The 15,483-nt window shown below is 42.1% G+C and overlaps 2 protein-coding genes across 2 annotated transcripts; one reads left to right on the top strand and one right to left on the bottom strand.

Annotated features, from left to right (window-relative positions):
* Positions 1-503: 503 nt before the first annotated feature.
* LOC133926381 (pentatricopeptide repeat-containing protein At4g30700) lies at positions 504-4,331 on the top strand. Its single transcript, XM_062372311.1, has one exon. It carries the CDS (start codon positions 641-643, stop codon positions 2,996-2,998), a length of 2,358 nt encoding a protein of 785 aa, XP_062228295.1. The 5' UTR covers positions 504-640; the 3' UTR covers positions 2,999-4,331.
* A 196-nt stretch (positions 4,332-4,527) lies between these two features.
* Positions 4,528-12,515, bottom strand: LOC133926382 (AUGMIN subunit 3-like). The gene is made up of 19 exons (XM_062372312.1): positions 12,168-12,515; positions 11,524-11,560; positions 10,615-10,718; positions 10,067-10,262; positions 9,818-9,884; positions 9,583-9,686; positions 9,250-9,334; positions 9,043-9,103; positions 8,313-8,444; positions 8,074-8,143; positions 7,432-7,489; positions 7,288-7,343; positions 6,612-6,764; positions 6,347-6,458; positions 6,128-6,269; positions 5,561-5,636; positions 5,371-5,466; positions 4,845-4,991; positions 4,528-4,752 (listed from the first exon to the last, which is right to left on the bottom strand). The coding sequence occupies exons 1-18, from the start codon at positions 12,341-12,343 to the stop codon at positions 4,863-4,865; spliced, it is 1,854 nt and encodes a 617-aa protein (XP_062228296.1). The 5' UTR covers positions 12,344-12,515; the 3' UTR covers positions 4,528-4,752; positions 4,845-4,862.
* Between the last annotated feature and the right edge of the window lie 2,968 nt (positions 12,516-15,483).

The raw sequence follows: 15,483 nt of genomic DNA, 5'->3' as shown, positions 1-15,483 counted from the left end.
CAAAATTATGTACAACTTGTAACTCTAGAACTGTTTGCCTTGAAACCATTATGGCTTTCGCTGACTTAGCAATGGCTTTTACACACCATTATTGCTAATGTGACATCAAACTTTATACTCTCTTCTCATAAATATTACCGTTTTAGACTTATGTATAAGAATTAAAAAATAGCTTAAATAATATTTTTTCCTTTATTTATACTACATTGGAAAAGAGAAATAACTTTTTAATGAGAGTTATAAAAAATATTAAAAAGCATATATAAGTTCTACGATGACATACATTTATTAAAGAATTGGAGATGATAAAATGACGTATATTTATGATTGGAGGGAGTATTTATTTGTTGATTAATCATTTGTATTGCTTACTGTAATGCTTGCACGCTAGATTTAGTGAAAACCGTGGTGGTTTCAAGGCCAAGGGGTAGTGTAGACGATTTCGATAATTGAGGGTTGCCAAGTAGATGGGTTTGTAGTTCGTGGGGTAAATTATGAAAAATCAAGATATAATTTGGACCTCCTATTGTCCACCCCACCGCTAGACCATTCCCCTGCGTTCCTTTCGCCAGTTCATCTCCCATCGGACGGTCCTGCTTTAGCCCTTCCCCGCGCCGTCGCACGGCCGCGAGTCAGCGACATGCCTCCTCCCCGCCTCGCGCTCCCGCCGCCCGCCGACGCCCTACGCCGCTCGTACCTCCGCCTCGTCGCGCTCTCCTCCACTCTCCGCCACCTCGACCAGCTCCTCGCCGTCTCCCTCGCTTCCGGCCACTACGCGCTCGACCCCGCTCCGGCCACCGCGCTCCTCCTCCGCTACGCCTCGCTCCGAGCCCCTCCCGGCCACCTCCTCCGCCTCTTCAGCGCCTTCCCCCGCCCCGACCGCTTCCTCCGCAACGCGCTCCTCCGCTCCCTCCCGTCCTTCCGCCCGCACCTCCTCTTTCCCTCCCCGGACTCATTCTCCTTCGCCTTCGCCGCCACCGCGCTCTCCTCTTCTTGCTCACGTGGAGACGCCGCGTCTCCTTCCGCTGCCGCCCGCCCGCTGCACGCGCTCGCCGTGGCTGCGGGGTACGCAGCGGACACGTTCGTGGCGTCAGCTTTGGCCAAGCTCTACTTCAAGCTGTCGAGAGTTGACGACGCACGCAAGGTGTTCGACGCGGTGCCGTCGCCGGATACTGTCCTGTGGAATACTCTGCTGGCTGGGCTGTCCGGTTCGGTGGCCCTGGAGGCGTTCGTGCGGATGGTGGAGGCAGGAATGGTGTGGCCGGACGCAACCACCCTTGCATCTGTCCTACCGGCGGCCGCAGACGTCGCAGATATAGAGGTGGGGAGGTGTGTCCAGGGATTTGGGGTTAAGTGTGGATTGGCAGAGCATGAACATGTTGTGACTGGGCTGATTTCGCTGTACGCCAAGAATGGGGACATGGAGTGTGCACGTCGTCTCTTTGACAGGATGGAAGAGCCAGATTTGGTTACCTACAATGCTTTGATCTCAGGTTACTCGGTGAATGGCATGGTTGAATCATCAGCGGAGCTGTTCAAAGAGTTGGCAGCCTCGGGTTGTAGGCCAAACTCGAGCACATTGGTGGCGGTGATTCCTGTGTACAGCCCATTCGGGCATGAGCTGCTTGCTCGGTGCTTACATGCATTTATTGTCAAGTACAGGTTTGATGCAGATGCTCTGGTATCGACAGCACTTACCACTTTGTACTGTAGGTTAAATGATATGGAGTCTGCGAGGAGCATATTTGATGCAATGCCAGAGAAGACCATGGAATCATGGAATGCAATGATATCTGGGTATGCCCAGAACGGCTTGACGGAGATGGCAGTTGCACTTTTCCAGCAAATGCAAGCGCTCAATGTGCAGCCGAATCCCATCACTATTTCGAGCACTCTCTCGGCCTGTGCACAGCTTGGAGCTTTGTCCCTGGGAAAGTGGGTTCACGAGATCATCACCAAGCAGAACCTTGAGCTCAATGTCTATGTCATGACAGCACTCATTGACATGTATGCAAAGTGTGGAAGCATTGCTGAAGCTCGGAGCATCTTTGACAGAATGGATAACAAGAATGTGGTCTCCTGGAATGCAATGATATCTGGATATGGCCTCCATGGCCAAGGTGCTGAAGCTTTAAAGCTCTACAAGGACATGCTGAATGCACACCTTCTGCCAACAAGCTCTACCTTCCTGTCGGTCCTCTACGCGTGCAGCCATGGAGGGTTGGTCGAGGAAGGGCGGGCAGTCTTCCATGTAATGACTAACGTGTACAATATCAGTCCAGGTATCGAGCATTGTACTTGTATGGTGGACCTCCTTGGCCGGGCTGGCAAGTTGAAGGAAGCTTTTGAGCTCATCCCTAAATTCCCCAAGAGCGCAATTGGACCTGGTGTGTGGGGGGCACTGCTTGGTGCTTGCATGGTCCATAAGGATAGCGACCTTGCAAAAGTGGCATCCCAAAAGTTGTTTGAACTAGACCCAGCGAACACAGGCTACTATGTGCTCCTCTCTAATCTCTACACATCCAAGAAGCATTACTCTGAAGCAGCTCTGGTGAGGCAGGAGGCTAAGAGCAGGAAGCTGGTGAAAACACCGGGGTGTACTCTCATCGAGATAGGTGACAAACCGCATGTCTTCATGGCTGGCGACTGTGTGCACCCAGAGTCAGAGGCCATCTATTCATACTTAGAGAAGCTAACCACAAAGATGATTGAAGCTGGGTACCGACCTGTGACGGAGGTGGCATTGTATGATGTTGAGGAGGAAGAGAAGGAGCACATGGTGAAGGTGCATAGCGAGAAGTTGGCCATAGCCTTTGGGCTGCTCAGCACAGAGCCGGGGACAGAGATCAGGATCATCAAGAACCTTAGGGTCTGCCTGGACTGCCACGACGCTACCAAGTTTATATCCAAGGTGACACAGAGGTTGATTGTGGTTAGGGATGCGTCGAGGTTTCACCATTTCAGAGATGGGGTTTGCTCCTGCGGTGATTACTGGTGATAACTTGAAATGCCTCTGGTCTAACAGATAGCTGAGATTCTTTTGGAATAATTGTTCCTGAGGAGCATCGCATTGGGCTCAAGAGTCAACATTTTTTTACTGCAGAGGCATCAGTTCAATTTTGACGGGATAGGTGCCAGAACTGGCCACTAAACAGCATGGTAGATTTTGGACTTCCCAGCATGGGCCTAGATTTCGTCGACCAAATCTGCAGTCTCACTAATTTGCACCAAGTTGTACGACTTATGGCGAAATGAAGCCTCTGCCAGCTTCAATGTCATTCACAAAAAGATATTCTCTGAAACAAGCATGGATGTACAATATCATAAATTGAATACAAGTGCCAGTCGGCACAAGATATCAACTAGAGAACCAGTAATCCTACAGAACAACACATCTTTTGCTTCAACTGTTGGAACCTTTTGGTCGAAGATGAGGTCATTTCTAACTGTCCAGAATTCCAGATGCTCCAGCACATACAGAATAATAATCTCCATGAAGAAAGGTTGCGAGATAGTGCTTCTGAAATGCATCAGGGGTTGCCATTGGATCATCCAGAATGGAGACTTGTAGCCTAATTATGTCTCAGCAGCTCTGTACAAATGGACAGTAGAGGAATAGATGTTCAACTGTTTCTTCGATCTGATCAGAGCAAATAATACAATTATACGACTGGAGAACCATATTCTTGCGGTGCAGCAACCCTCTGGTACCCATCCTGTCCTTCAGTAACAACCAGAAAAAGACTATGCTTTATTTGGCATGAAAACTTCCACAACCAAGTGAAGGCAGGATGAATTTCTTGGTAGCCTATCAGTCTTTTGTAAACTTTGACCGAGGAAAAGGCATTATTCCCCCAAATGTATGTCCAGGTCTCGTGCTCTTCTGTGAAATTCAGACTTTTGATCTGGTGGCTGAACTGATTGAACTGATTATAAGCTTGAGTGGACATTGGCAATTGGAAGAGAGTATCATAAGCATGATGCAACGTTACCTTATTTCATGCATATGAATATAACTCCGGAAACTGCATATAGGGGATTATGCCATGCAAACACTGTATGCCCATCTCCAATGATTATTGTTGCTAGGCTTGGACGTATCAAGAAGCTTGATTATGTCTCTCCACCAGAAAGGTCCCCTTGCTGATTGGTCTGGGAAGCGATTGTTTACATAACAGTTATCCTACAAGAGAGATGCCTATGGAAGATCAGTCCTGTTGAAAATTTTGTGCAGGTTCTTCAGAAGTGCATCATTCTGAATTCTGAGATTGAGCACTCCCAAACCTCTTCCTTTCTTTGCATTGGTGTTGCCTATCAAGTTAAAATCACGAGGATAGTCGGAGAAAATGAATTGGGAAGAGATTGAATATCCCAACATCGTTTTTGTCGACAGATTCAGCCGACTATGCTTCACCTGGTTACGATAATCCATCGTACAGCATTGCACCCCTGCAAGTGAACATCGATTCCATTTATGCAAACTATCTATTTTTTGGACTGTACCGCCACCACAACCTACTCTGAAGCAATCATACAAAAAAAAGGCTTCGTGGTTTCAGACATATTTTACAACATACATAATCGATATACATATCACAACAGCGCCATTTCCTTGGTGGCTTAAGGACCTAGAACCTAAATATCCAAACTGCCTAATGGTTTATGATGTTCCATATTTGCTTTACATTAAATAAATAATATCGCCACAAGCAGGAACCACAAACTCGGCAATCGCTATACATTGTGCGAGACCTGGCACACAAAAGGCATTTGTCAAAGAGTTTCGAAAATGAGGTGTCATAAGTAAATAAAAGGAGGAAAGCGATTACATAGCATACACTTACTAGCCTACACAAAGGAGTCTATTCCTGGAGACCTTTCACACGTGAGGTCAGCTCTCTGACTTGATTCTTGAGGCGCTCGGGGTTGCAGAAGAAATCAACAAATATTTGCCTCTCCCTTCCCACCTCATGGGCACGGTTTTCAAAGATCTGCAAATAATTTTGCAGTTACGAAGTCTTTTGAAGAACATGGAAACAGAAAGGCGATCAAGACTATGATTCTTTAAAACAAAATTCTTGTTAAGTTCCTTGCCTAGTGATGACTGACAACCGAGTCAAGAAGCCATCCGTTCTGCTCAAATTGTATTGGAGAAACTAATTTCCTAGAGTGTTATCTAGCTTGCAGAAATTTTCAGATAAATGCAAAGATAGTAGGAAACTAATTTCCTAGAGTGTTATCTACCTTGCAGAAATTTTCAGATAAATGCGAAGATAATAGGAAACCAATTTCCTAGAGTGTTATCTAGCTTGCAGAAAATTTCTGATAAATGCAAAGATAATAGAACAATCATATCAACAAATGGACTACCTTTATCTTTTGGGTGCGAGCCTTGGTTGCTTCCTCCACAGAAACTTCAACTTGAGCATTTGCATTTTCCATATCATCAAGTGCTCGCATCAGTGGCTATAAGAACACGGATTTAATTCAAGGTTCATGGATGTGCTGAAATTTTGGAGATCCAAGAAACATCACAATCTGAGGGCTCAAAAGAGTGTACCCAAGGTGTCAATATTGGTTCTGCAGTTGTTGAAGACGCAAATAGAAGCTGTTCAACTGTTTGAATCAGAGTGCATCTGCAGGACAGCAGGAGTGGAAGAGAGTGAAATGACTGGATTTGATACCTACTGGACATATAGTGGCATACTAAAGAGTAAATTTACAGGTTACAACAGAATGTTGAATAACCTGGTCAAGAAAGTTTTGTAAAGGGCTTATATGGAAGATTATAAATTCAGCATGCTCAGTTGCATCGATACTAATGTGATGTTTCCAAATTGAAATCTTATTTATGTTTATGAACAGTACATGAGGCAACAGTTTCACATGTATAGGTAAAATCAAACAGACTAACTACAATTGAGAGTTTGGCTGCATACTAAAAAAATACCAACTGTTTCAAATGGTTTGTTCGATATCTGAGGTCAGCCTTATTGCTTATTTGTGGGTAGGTTTGTACACAACGGAACAAACATTGAAAACGAACATCTGAAATGTTGATTTTATATATTTTAGACAGGAAATAAGGTAAAGGAACCAATTATTTGACAGTGCTTTGTTAACTTACAGCTCATTGATACATCTTTTCCGGTCAGCCGGAAGGGTATTCTCAAGTTCAGACTGAAGAGAAAGCAAGTCAGATTGAAATGCTGATATCTGCTGAACTAATGCATGTGCTGACATATATGTTGGCACCGTTGCTTGGGCATCTACAGAAACGATAAGCAACATTAAGAATACATGAATTAAATTTTCAAACAGCTAACTGAGTAGAGTTGTCACTTACTTGAGTGAATACATAGGAGATCTCGCACTGCATGAAGGAAAGTGTCACGATCATCAATCGCTCCTTGTTCACGTACTTCAGATGCAGCTTGAATTAATGAATTATAATGACCCTAAGCATTACATTAACACAAAGAAAATTAAGAATATCCTAAGGATTACATTAACAGAAAAAGATCACTGAAGACAACAAGGATGGCATATAAAATGAATACATTGAAGAAGTGAGGACAAGAAGCGGGTTCCAAACAATGGAGATTGCTTACCAGACGGGTATTGACTGCTAAGAGGTAGCTCTGCAACTCAGATTCTATTACTCTAAGCAATGAGTAAGCGCTAGCTATATTCTTCCTTTCAAGTTGGCAAGCAATCTTCAGAAACTGGTGTCTTGCAAGCTGATTAACCAAGTGATTGATGAACTGCAAAATAAATAAAGTGCCAGTAAGATCAGGAGAAAAACAAAAGGACAGATAAATACATAATACTAAAATCACAAATGTAGCCTATTTATGAGGAAAAAAAATCCCGGTTAAAGATCAATCTTCAACAAGTGTGTATACGCCAGTGTTTTGGTGTATAGTAGCAACACACTGGCATTTCATGGATCAGTAAATTTAACCGCCTTCTGCAAGTACTATAAACCCAATGAAGTGGAAGTAACCGGCTTTGCTCATGCATACTACCAATTAAATCTAAATAACAGTGAAGGAATATTGGGTCTTTGATGCCAAAGTGCAATTGCCTTAGAAATCCTCCAATTCTTTGAAAGGCAAAGCCAAAATAAGGAATATAATATTTACACAACTTGATGACACCTGATTAAGCATCTAAGGGACATCCTTTTTTATATATTAGAGAGGATAGGATACCACCAATAAGAAAATAGAAAAACATAAGACAAATAAAAGATGTAGCATGTATACAGTGTGAGAACATCCTTACCGTTTTTTGCCTGTTAATGTAGTATTCCTGGCGCATGACTTTTAAATCATAATCCCCTAAATATTTGAGTGTTAAGAAGAGTGTTAAGAAAACAATATAACATAATTTTGTAGAACAATGAAAAATAAAATGCTTTGGACAAACCTTGCAAGATATATGTGCCTTGAAGTTGAGCAAGTTCTGAACATAGGCATGGTATCGTCTGGAGGGGAGAATAAGTGAATAGATGGAAGAAGTAAGCTTGTGCCGTGAAACAAAAAATCAAATGCTAAAACAAGAACAACTTGTGCACTTCAGTAAGAATTATTATTGGCATATTATCGTCTAAAACCTGAAAGAATCTCACAAATAGTGAGACAACGTTTCAGAAAAAACTAATCACAGTATCAAGCTAATCCCAACATACAAATTTCCAGCTCCCTACTCCAAGGGAATTGTAGTTCATGAAGCAATAGCATGACTGTCTTTGGAGGAAAAATAAGTGACAATGCATTATTAATAGACTACAAGAGGCAATAAAAATCTTATGAAACCAAATCGATCTGCCACTCTCTGCTGATTAACACCTCGTTAAACTCCATTAAGAGATAACTATTTAACAAATATATCTACGCATCCTGGTGTTGTTTATGCGGTATGCTGGGAAGTGAAATACTCAGAAGGAGTGTAATGTTGAGTGGTAGTTTCATTTCAGTAAAACCAAACTTGACTCTTGACTACTTGAGCTACTAATTTTATAACCTGGGGATAAAATATATTTCTAAAGATAAGACTGTCTCCACATACCTCAGATACAAAAGCTTGCACCTTTTGAGAAAGTGTTGAGAGTTCTCCAGCAAGCTCAGAACCTTTTCTCCTGAAGAGAAATAACACAGAAATAAGAGGTAATGGATATAAGATAAATCCTTAATCAATAATCAGTTATGGATATAGTTATGTGGTACAAAGCTGAAAAGCTGATAGATCCATAATCAATAATCATAACATAAGATATACCTAATCAATAATCATAACATAAGATATACCTAAGAGAATGGATGTCCCTATGTATATGAGCCTCATCGGATGATACTTGTGATTTTAATATTGAGAGTATTGCCTGCTGTTTAGCATTCTCAACTTGTGCTTCAATCCATTGTCTTTCACTGGTAGCAAATCTGTTAACAAAACAGAGTAATCCTCAGACTACATTCAACAACGGCTAAAAGTTACAAAGCTGAAAAATAGATATTTCTGGACATCTAAGTGGTTAACAAACAGAATATGATACCGAAATCTACATAATAAATAACTCAATAAAGCGATAACAAATAAGAGATAACAATGTAAAAGAAGAATTTGAATACTGAAATCAGCTAGCCATATCAATATGGTATGGTTGAATCATTGAGGGGGCGAATGGGGTGCAAACCTATTTTTGGGTACAAAGAGCCAAAGATGCAAACTTCTACGTGGACCATTGGATGATGGATAGATGATTCAGTGGATCATGAATCATGAGGAGGTGTGAATCGTCATAATCTATTCTCCAATAGTTAGGACGTTAAGTTATGCATCAACATGACCCTAAAATCTCATGGATCTTATCCATCCATATCTTATATAATGATCCATATAAAGAGTTAGCATGTTTGCACCTAAACGTGAGTTTAATATCATAATATGATGATTAAATGCATCATGCAACAAGATTGCTAGCAATTATCATGAGTGATGAGTAAGGCTAATACAAGTTATCAAGCCAAAGCTAATTACATGGAACGAAGTCGTTGCAACTCAGCCACACGTTGGTGATGATGAGATTTTTCAGAATCTCCTGCATAAGACAAAATAACAGTTACAATTAGTTTATCACAAATCACAACCATGCCATCCCAGTATTAGAATCATGCTCTTTTATGAGTTTAACTATTCCTCCATGAAAAATCAATTACAAAGAATTTAATGGAGAAACCATTTTACCTCTAATCAAGCAATTAGTGATGTCATCAAGACTAACCCAGGAACATTTGGATTTCCCCTCCTCAGCAACAAGTCGAAATGGCCCCTGATAACATAACAAATATTAAATAAATAAGCAGCCAATGTATGGAGAGTTACCATATGGTACTCAAAGAGTACAGAAGGTAAATTGCGCCAGAGATACACAACTGTACAAAATATTATTCTGGGAATTTAGAAAAGGTGCTACGTAAGTTCCCAAATCTGCCTAGTTACATGGTACTGACTTGTCATAGCTTCTCCAACTAGCCAGTAAGTTAATTGAAAACAATGTGACAGTCACACATAGTTTACCTTCTCAAATTGCTTTGAGAACCACCGATTTAGCTCTTTTGTACAAGCCAAGTCGCCAACAACATAAGGGTGGAAGTCCGAATATGCCAAGTATATACTATCCTCTGCATACCATGAATTACGAATAAATTAAAGAGGACTTTATATGATGTCTACTGAATTTTCAGTATTATTATGTGATGGAAAAAAAAAAGAATAATAGACATGCCCAATTGTCTCTAGGTAAAGAGCATACCATCCCCTGAATGATAATGGGCTAGTTCCTGGGTAGTAGCACCAATTCTTCCAAGAACTGCATTCATCTGAAAGTTAGAAAAGACACCAAATCAAACTTTACCCAAAAAATGCACAGTTGAGCTTAAATCATAATAAAAAATAGGGCCTTATTGTTTGTGCCATTTGTAAGCTAAACATCCAATCAGATGTCAAAGTATGGTAATTGCATGAAATAGTCTTTTTCAAACTGCAACAGATTGAGTTATACCTCTAAGTTTCTGGAGGAAAGTATCTCATCTAACGATATTAGTTCTCCATTAACTGCTGACATAGCAGACACTCGTGCCCTTCTGCCTTGAATAAGAGTAGAAGCTTGCCCTGCAAGCAAATCAAACTGTGCTTGCTGCCGTGCAAGCTGTTTCTGTAACTCAAAAACTTCGGCTCTATATGCTAGTTTTGCTTCGCTGCAAGCAGAAAAATGAAAGGACCCTGTCAAGAAAAGCACTTATAAGAGGCTATGAAGAAATGCTTTAACTGTGCAATTTGGCTGCACTTGGTTTACATAGGAACGTCAAATCAAAAGCAAAAGTTCAAGCAGATACTGGCAGTTTTAGTTTGCTTTTACAATGTTTTGTGCGTATTGAGTCAAAATCAGTTCCAATTGGTTTCATGAACTCTTGTCCTAGACTCAACTTTCACGAACCAGCTCCCACCAGGATTTGAACCCATGGCTCTAACTACATCAATGTGAATGTAGCAGTAATTCAATATACAAATATCCTATATAGTTTCTAAAAATGGAAGTTCCAAGCATACCGGATATCAAGAATTGTTTCTTCTGATCTAAACACAGCCTCTTGGTTGTCTTTCTTGCTTGAAAAGGCCGAAATACTATCAAATGCAGAGTCCAAATCCTCACCCTGAGAAAATGATATAGGGCACCATAAGTGTTTTGAGGCCTGACAGAAATAAATATCTATAATACAAAAGAAGGAAGTTGGCTGGGGGGTTTCAGATCGTGGTTGGAAATGGATCAGTTCCCTGATGCTGACCATCCACCATGAACGACTAATTTTCAGTCCTTCCCCAGAGAATCCAGTGTATGCTTTTTATATATGCTATTTGACCACAAAATGGAAATCTTGTAGCAGATTTCTGGTAATTTGGAACCCCACTTGCCACAACAGTTAAACGAAGCAGCTTAAGTTATCGTACCGAACTTGAATACTACCCAGCTCTGATTCTATGCTGCAGTGAGGAAGACCTGTTTATACTTTTAGAATTCCTTTTCTTCCCCAGAGAATCCAGTGTATGCTTTTTATATATGCTATTTGACCACAAAATGGAAATCTTGTAGCAGATTTCTGGTAATTTGGAACCCCACTTGCCACAACAGTTAAACAAAGCAGCTTAAGTTATCGTACCGAACTTGAATACTACCCAGCTCTGATTCTATGCTGCAGTGAGGAAGACCTGTTTATACTTTTAGAATTCCTTTTCTTCCTGCCACACAGAAAGGAAAGAGCCATATACTACCAGATCATCAATGCTTTTGCCGTAGCACCCCTTTTATTGGAGTTTTCTATTTCTAACATTTATAGTACCAACTAATTCATTCGGGCCAGACAGATTACGATGTCATGATGCGCCCATTCATATGGCCATATTCTTAAATTGTGTTGAAATGTTACATTTTGACATCGCAGAATGGACTAGTAAATATACCTCTAGCAGTCTTCCCTCTTCCACGAGTTGCTCATACCTGCCAGTCAAAATCTAGGGAGTCATGTGCAAATTAATCCAAGCAAAATAAGCAGCAGGCTAAAAACTTACATCTTCAATTAGTTTGCAAATTAAAACATGACAACGGAACATTGAATAATTGATCAAAGGCCTATCTAGTGCACAGTTATTCAATAAGCACACCACTGCAAGTAAAATTGTAAATTCAGAAGCATCATATGAATCAATACAGTAGGAAACCACTGCCCCACAGTCCAAACGGACACACTTTGGCAAAATGCAGGTAACAATTAGCCCAGCCAGAAGCCGAAATCCAAATCAAAATTCACAGCTTAATCAAACTGAACGTTCCTCAGCAGAGACACAAACCGACGACTAGTACCCCAGTGCACCTAGTACCCCGAACAACTAGCAGATTCCATTGCAGATTGGCACCCCCAGCTCCCGAATCTCCCAACCACCAAACCCTGCTGTATCCCAGCATCAAAGTCGATACCATCTCGCACAAGCACCACCAAAACGAGCGCATTCCAGCGAAGCCGCAGCGAGATCGACCTCAGCAACCACCACCACGCGCACACACGCAAAAGGAAGAGCGGGGAATGGAGGGTTTCGAATTCGCTTACTGCGCCAGGTGGGACGGGGAGAGGACGTTGGAGGGGCGGAGGCAGGAGCAGATCCATGCGAGCAGCGGGCGCGCCTCCTCGTACTGGAACGGCCACTCCAGCGCGTCCGCGTCGAGCGGGTCCTCCCCGTCGAACCCCAGCTCCGTCAGCGCCGCGCACAGCGCCGCCCCGCTCATCCTCGCCGGCCGGCGGTGGCTGTGGTGGTGGTGGTGGCTGGGCGGCCGGCCGGCAGCGGCAGGTGTGGAGCGGGGTGCTCTGTTCGCGTCGCGTGCGTTCGAAACAAGGCGAGCAAAAGAAATCGAGAAAATTGACAATTTGACATCGAGAAAGGTGGGTTTCGATTATTCGCCATCCAAAATTTTGGCTTTAAAATTTTGCCACTAAATAATTATGTCATTTTTTATTCTTTACCATTTTAGCCAATACAATCGATTCTGAAATCCTTTTATCCACTCAGGCTATGTGAAATGACTATTGTACCCTCGACTCAATCTTTGTCCGCTCGATCCCACCAACAGGCCGAGATGAGACTCTCGACTTCAGCCGACTCCCGACGAAGGCGACGGCGAGCCAGAGCCCTGCTGCCGGCGTGCTAGCAGGCGAGCCACCTCCCTGCGCAGAGCCTCCACCTCCCCGCGCAGGCGCACCATGTCCTTGGAGCTGACCCTCCTCACAAACACAGGCACAGGCACAGGAAGCTGCCTCCTCTCAGCTGCGATGGTGGTGATGGTGGTTCTGAGATCTCGGTGGTTCTTGGCCTGGACTTCACCCCTGGAGCTGGAGTCGTTGGAGGAGAAGGATCAGCTTGTTTGATTATGGGTCTTGATGCCCCCCGCGTTCGCACGGCTGCTGGAGATGGCGAAGGTGAGGAGTAGACCCTGCAGCTGCCATGCCCGTTGCTGCTTAGAATTTACTGCTTCATGCTTGCTACCGAATGTTGGGTTGGTTGATGCGATCCATATTAGCAGTGCTCCCTGATATGCTCTGCGGACTGACTGAATCCCTCCCAACACAAGACAAAAGGGAATGCAAATTGTTGTGCTTCTCCAATCAGCAATCAGGAAGCAAATTGTTGTGGTGACTAGCATCTTCAACTGTACTACAAGTCAATATTACTAACAAAGAAGCAACACTCTGCATTTTGCAGGCAAAATTAAAATAATGTCTCTTCAATATCAATTCGTGGTTTAAACTGAACAAGCTTTATCTTATATATTCCCTGAAATCAAATGAACAAATTGCAGACTGATGAGGATGCAGGCAAAATTACTAAGACGTGAGCACAACGTGTAAATTTGTAATAGATTGCAGACTGATGAGGAGAACATGCATGCTGATTGAGACCCGAATACATAAGTAAACTCAACTCCTAGGCCTGCAGGACGCTGAATAGTTGGCACACATGTCTCAATCACAATTAAGTTCACATGTCATAGAATTGTACACAAACTAAAACATAATAACTAAGTTTTCACATCTCAGACAATACAAAATAACTAAGTTTTGACATCTCAGATAACACAAAACAACTGAGATAATTGAGTTCACAGCTCATAAATAATTCCAAAAAAACACATTTCAAGTCTTCTTGTTCTTCTTGTGAGTAAGCTTTTTGGCAGCCCTCTTGGCTGGAGGAGATGAAGGTGCTTGGATCTTAGATAGAGATGTTAAAGTGGTTGCCAATGTGGAGCTCAATGGCCCACCTGCAAGCAACATTGCAAGTTGTCTTCACATAACAAGAGAAATTATCTACAAAATAGGCAACTCTAAAACTTGATCAACATTGCAATGAATGCTAGTGGCTATCTTCTTGTAACAACTCCAGGACTGTCATGCACTTAGGCATGTGTGGTTGTTGTGACATTTTTTGGAGTTGAAGTGTTTGCTTCTCCATACTTACATTTGTTATGCATTGGCCTCCTTTTCCTGCATGATATAAACAAAAATTACAATAGTAATATATGAATATAGTTGGATGGATGACTACAGAAATAATAAGCTTGCCTTTTCTTAGTCCCATTCAATGGGCATTTAGGTGGATGGTGCCCCAAATCTCCACAACTCTTGCATTTGTGCTAGCTTCTAATTTGTGTTGTCTTTTTCTCCTTGCCCTTACCGCTCTTTTCAAGACAGCTTTTGATCCTAAGTTTCCTTTGCCTTCCAGCTGATCTTTTTGCAATTGGTGCACCCAACATATAACCTAGGTCTACTTTCGGCTACTGTGATTTATCAGTCATTGCTTCTATGATCCCCTCATATGCCAACCTAAACCTTTCTAAGGAGTAATACTCATGTACATAGGGATTCAACTTGATATTTCTTTGTGTGCTAAGAAAGGTCAAAGCATGCTCACATGGCTTCCCTCTGTGCTGCAATTCCATACAAGAGCACTCATGAGTTCTAATCTTCACCACATATCTCGCATGGTTATTGTTGTTGTCTCAAACTTCAGCACTCCAATCCACAGCCTTCACTACCTTTAAATGGTGTAATCCTCTAGTTCTTGCATTCAGATGTTGTATGATAGTAGGTAGAATAATTCATTGAAGTCTTTGTCCAATTCTCCTCCTCTTCTCAAAGAGCAACATTATCATCTCTCTGATCTTGTCTGCTAGATCAACAATAGGCAAGTCCTTAATGTCCTTAATCTAATTGTTGAAGCACTCAGCTAGGTTATTATTAATATAATCACACTTTATTGCGGGATTGAAGGGACACCTCATCCACAACAGGGAATGGTGCTTGTTAAGGTATTCTTCCACATCAGAAGAAGCAGTAAGAACCTTTATCATGTGCTCTTGGAATACCTCAGGCTTGTACTTGCTGCTAGATACATATATACAAAGCCATCACATTGGTACCTTTTAATGAAATTCTGCATAAGATGTCTAAAGCATTCCCTCTGTTCAACCTGAGGGAATACACTCTTGACAGCATTCTCTAGTCCCATGCAGGCATATGCATAAATAGCTAGAGGAGGATCTCCAATAGTCTTCTTCAGTTGATTCATGAACCATGTCCAATTATCCTCTCTCTCTGAATCAATGAAAAAAAATGCAAGTGGAAACATCCAATTGTACCCATCCAGAGCGATGGCTGCAGTTAATTGCCTGCTCCACTTTCTATTCAATGCAGTGGAATCTATGCTAATGTATGGTCGACACTCATTCAAAAATTCATCTATGCATGGCTTGAAAGAACAAAAGAATCTGTAAAATTACACTCTACCATCCACAACCTTAGTGTCTATCTCTACAACACTTCCGAATGACCTTAACTCTACCTCAGCCTTGAAATTATGAAGTTGTTGGAAGCT

The sequence above is a fragment of the Phragmites australis genome, chromosome 8, assembly GCF_958298935.1.
Source record: "Phragmites australis chromosome 8, lpPhrAust1.1, whole genome shotgun sequence".
In the NCBI taxonomy this organism is placed as follows: Eukaryota; Viridiplantae; Streptophyta; class Magnoliopsida; order Poales; family Poaceae; genus Phragmites; species Phragmites australis.
The sequence above is the reverse complement of the archived record's forward strand: the minus strand, read 5'-3'. Positions and strand labels throughout refer to the sequence as shown.

Excerpts from the sequence above, each read along its gene's own strand:
- LOC133926382 (XM_062372312.1), bottom strand. The coding sequence starts at position 12,343 with ATGAGCGGGGCGGCGCTGTGCGCGGCGCTGACGGAGCTGGGGTTCGAC. Across the intron at positions 9,335-9,582 it reads TCTCAAAGCAATTTGAGAAG|GGGCCATTTCGACTTGTTGC; the intron begins GTAAACTATGTG and ends TTATGTTATCAG. Across the intron at positions 6,765-7,287 it reads ACATTAACAGGCAAAAAACG|TTCATCAATCACTTGGTTAA; the intron begins GTAAGGATGTTC and ends TTTATTTTGCAG.
- LOC133926381 (XM_062372311.1), top strand. The coding sequence starts at position 641 with ATGCCTCCTCCCCGCCTCGCGCTCCCGCCGCCCGCCGACGCCCTACGC.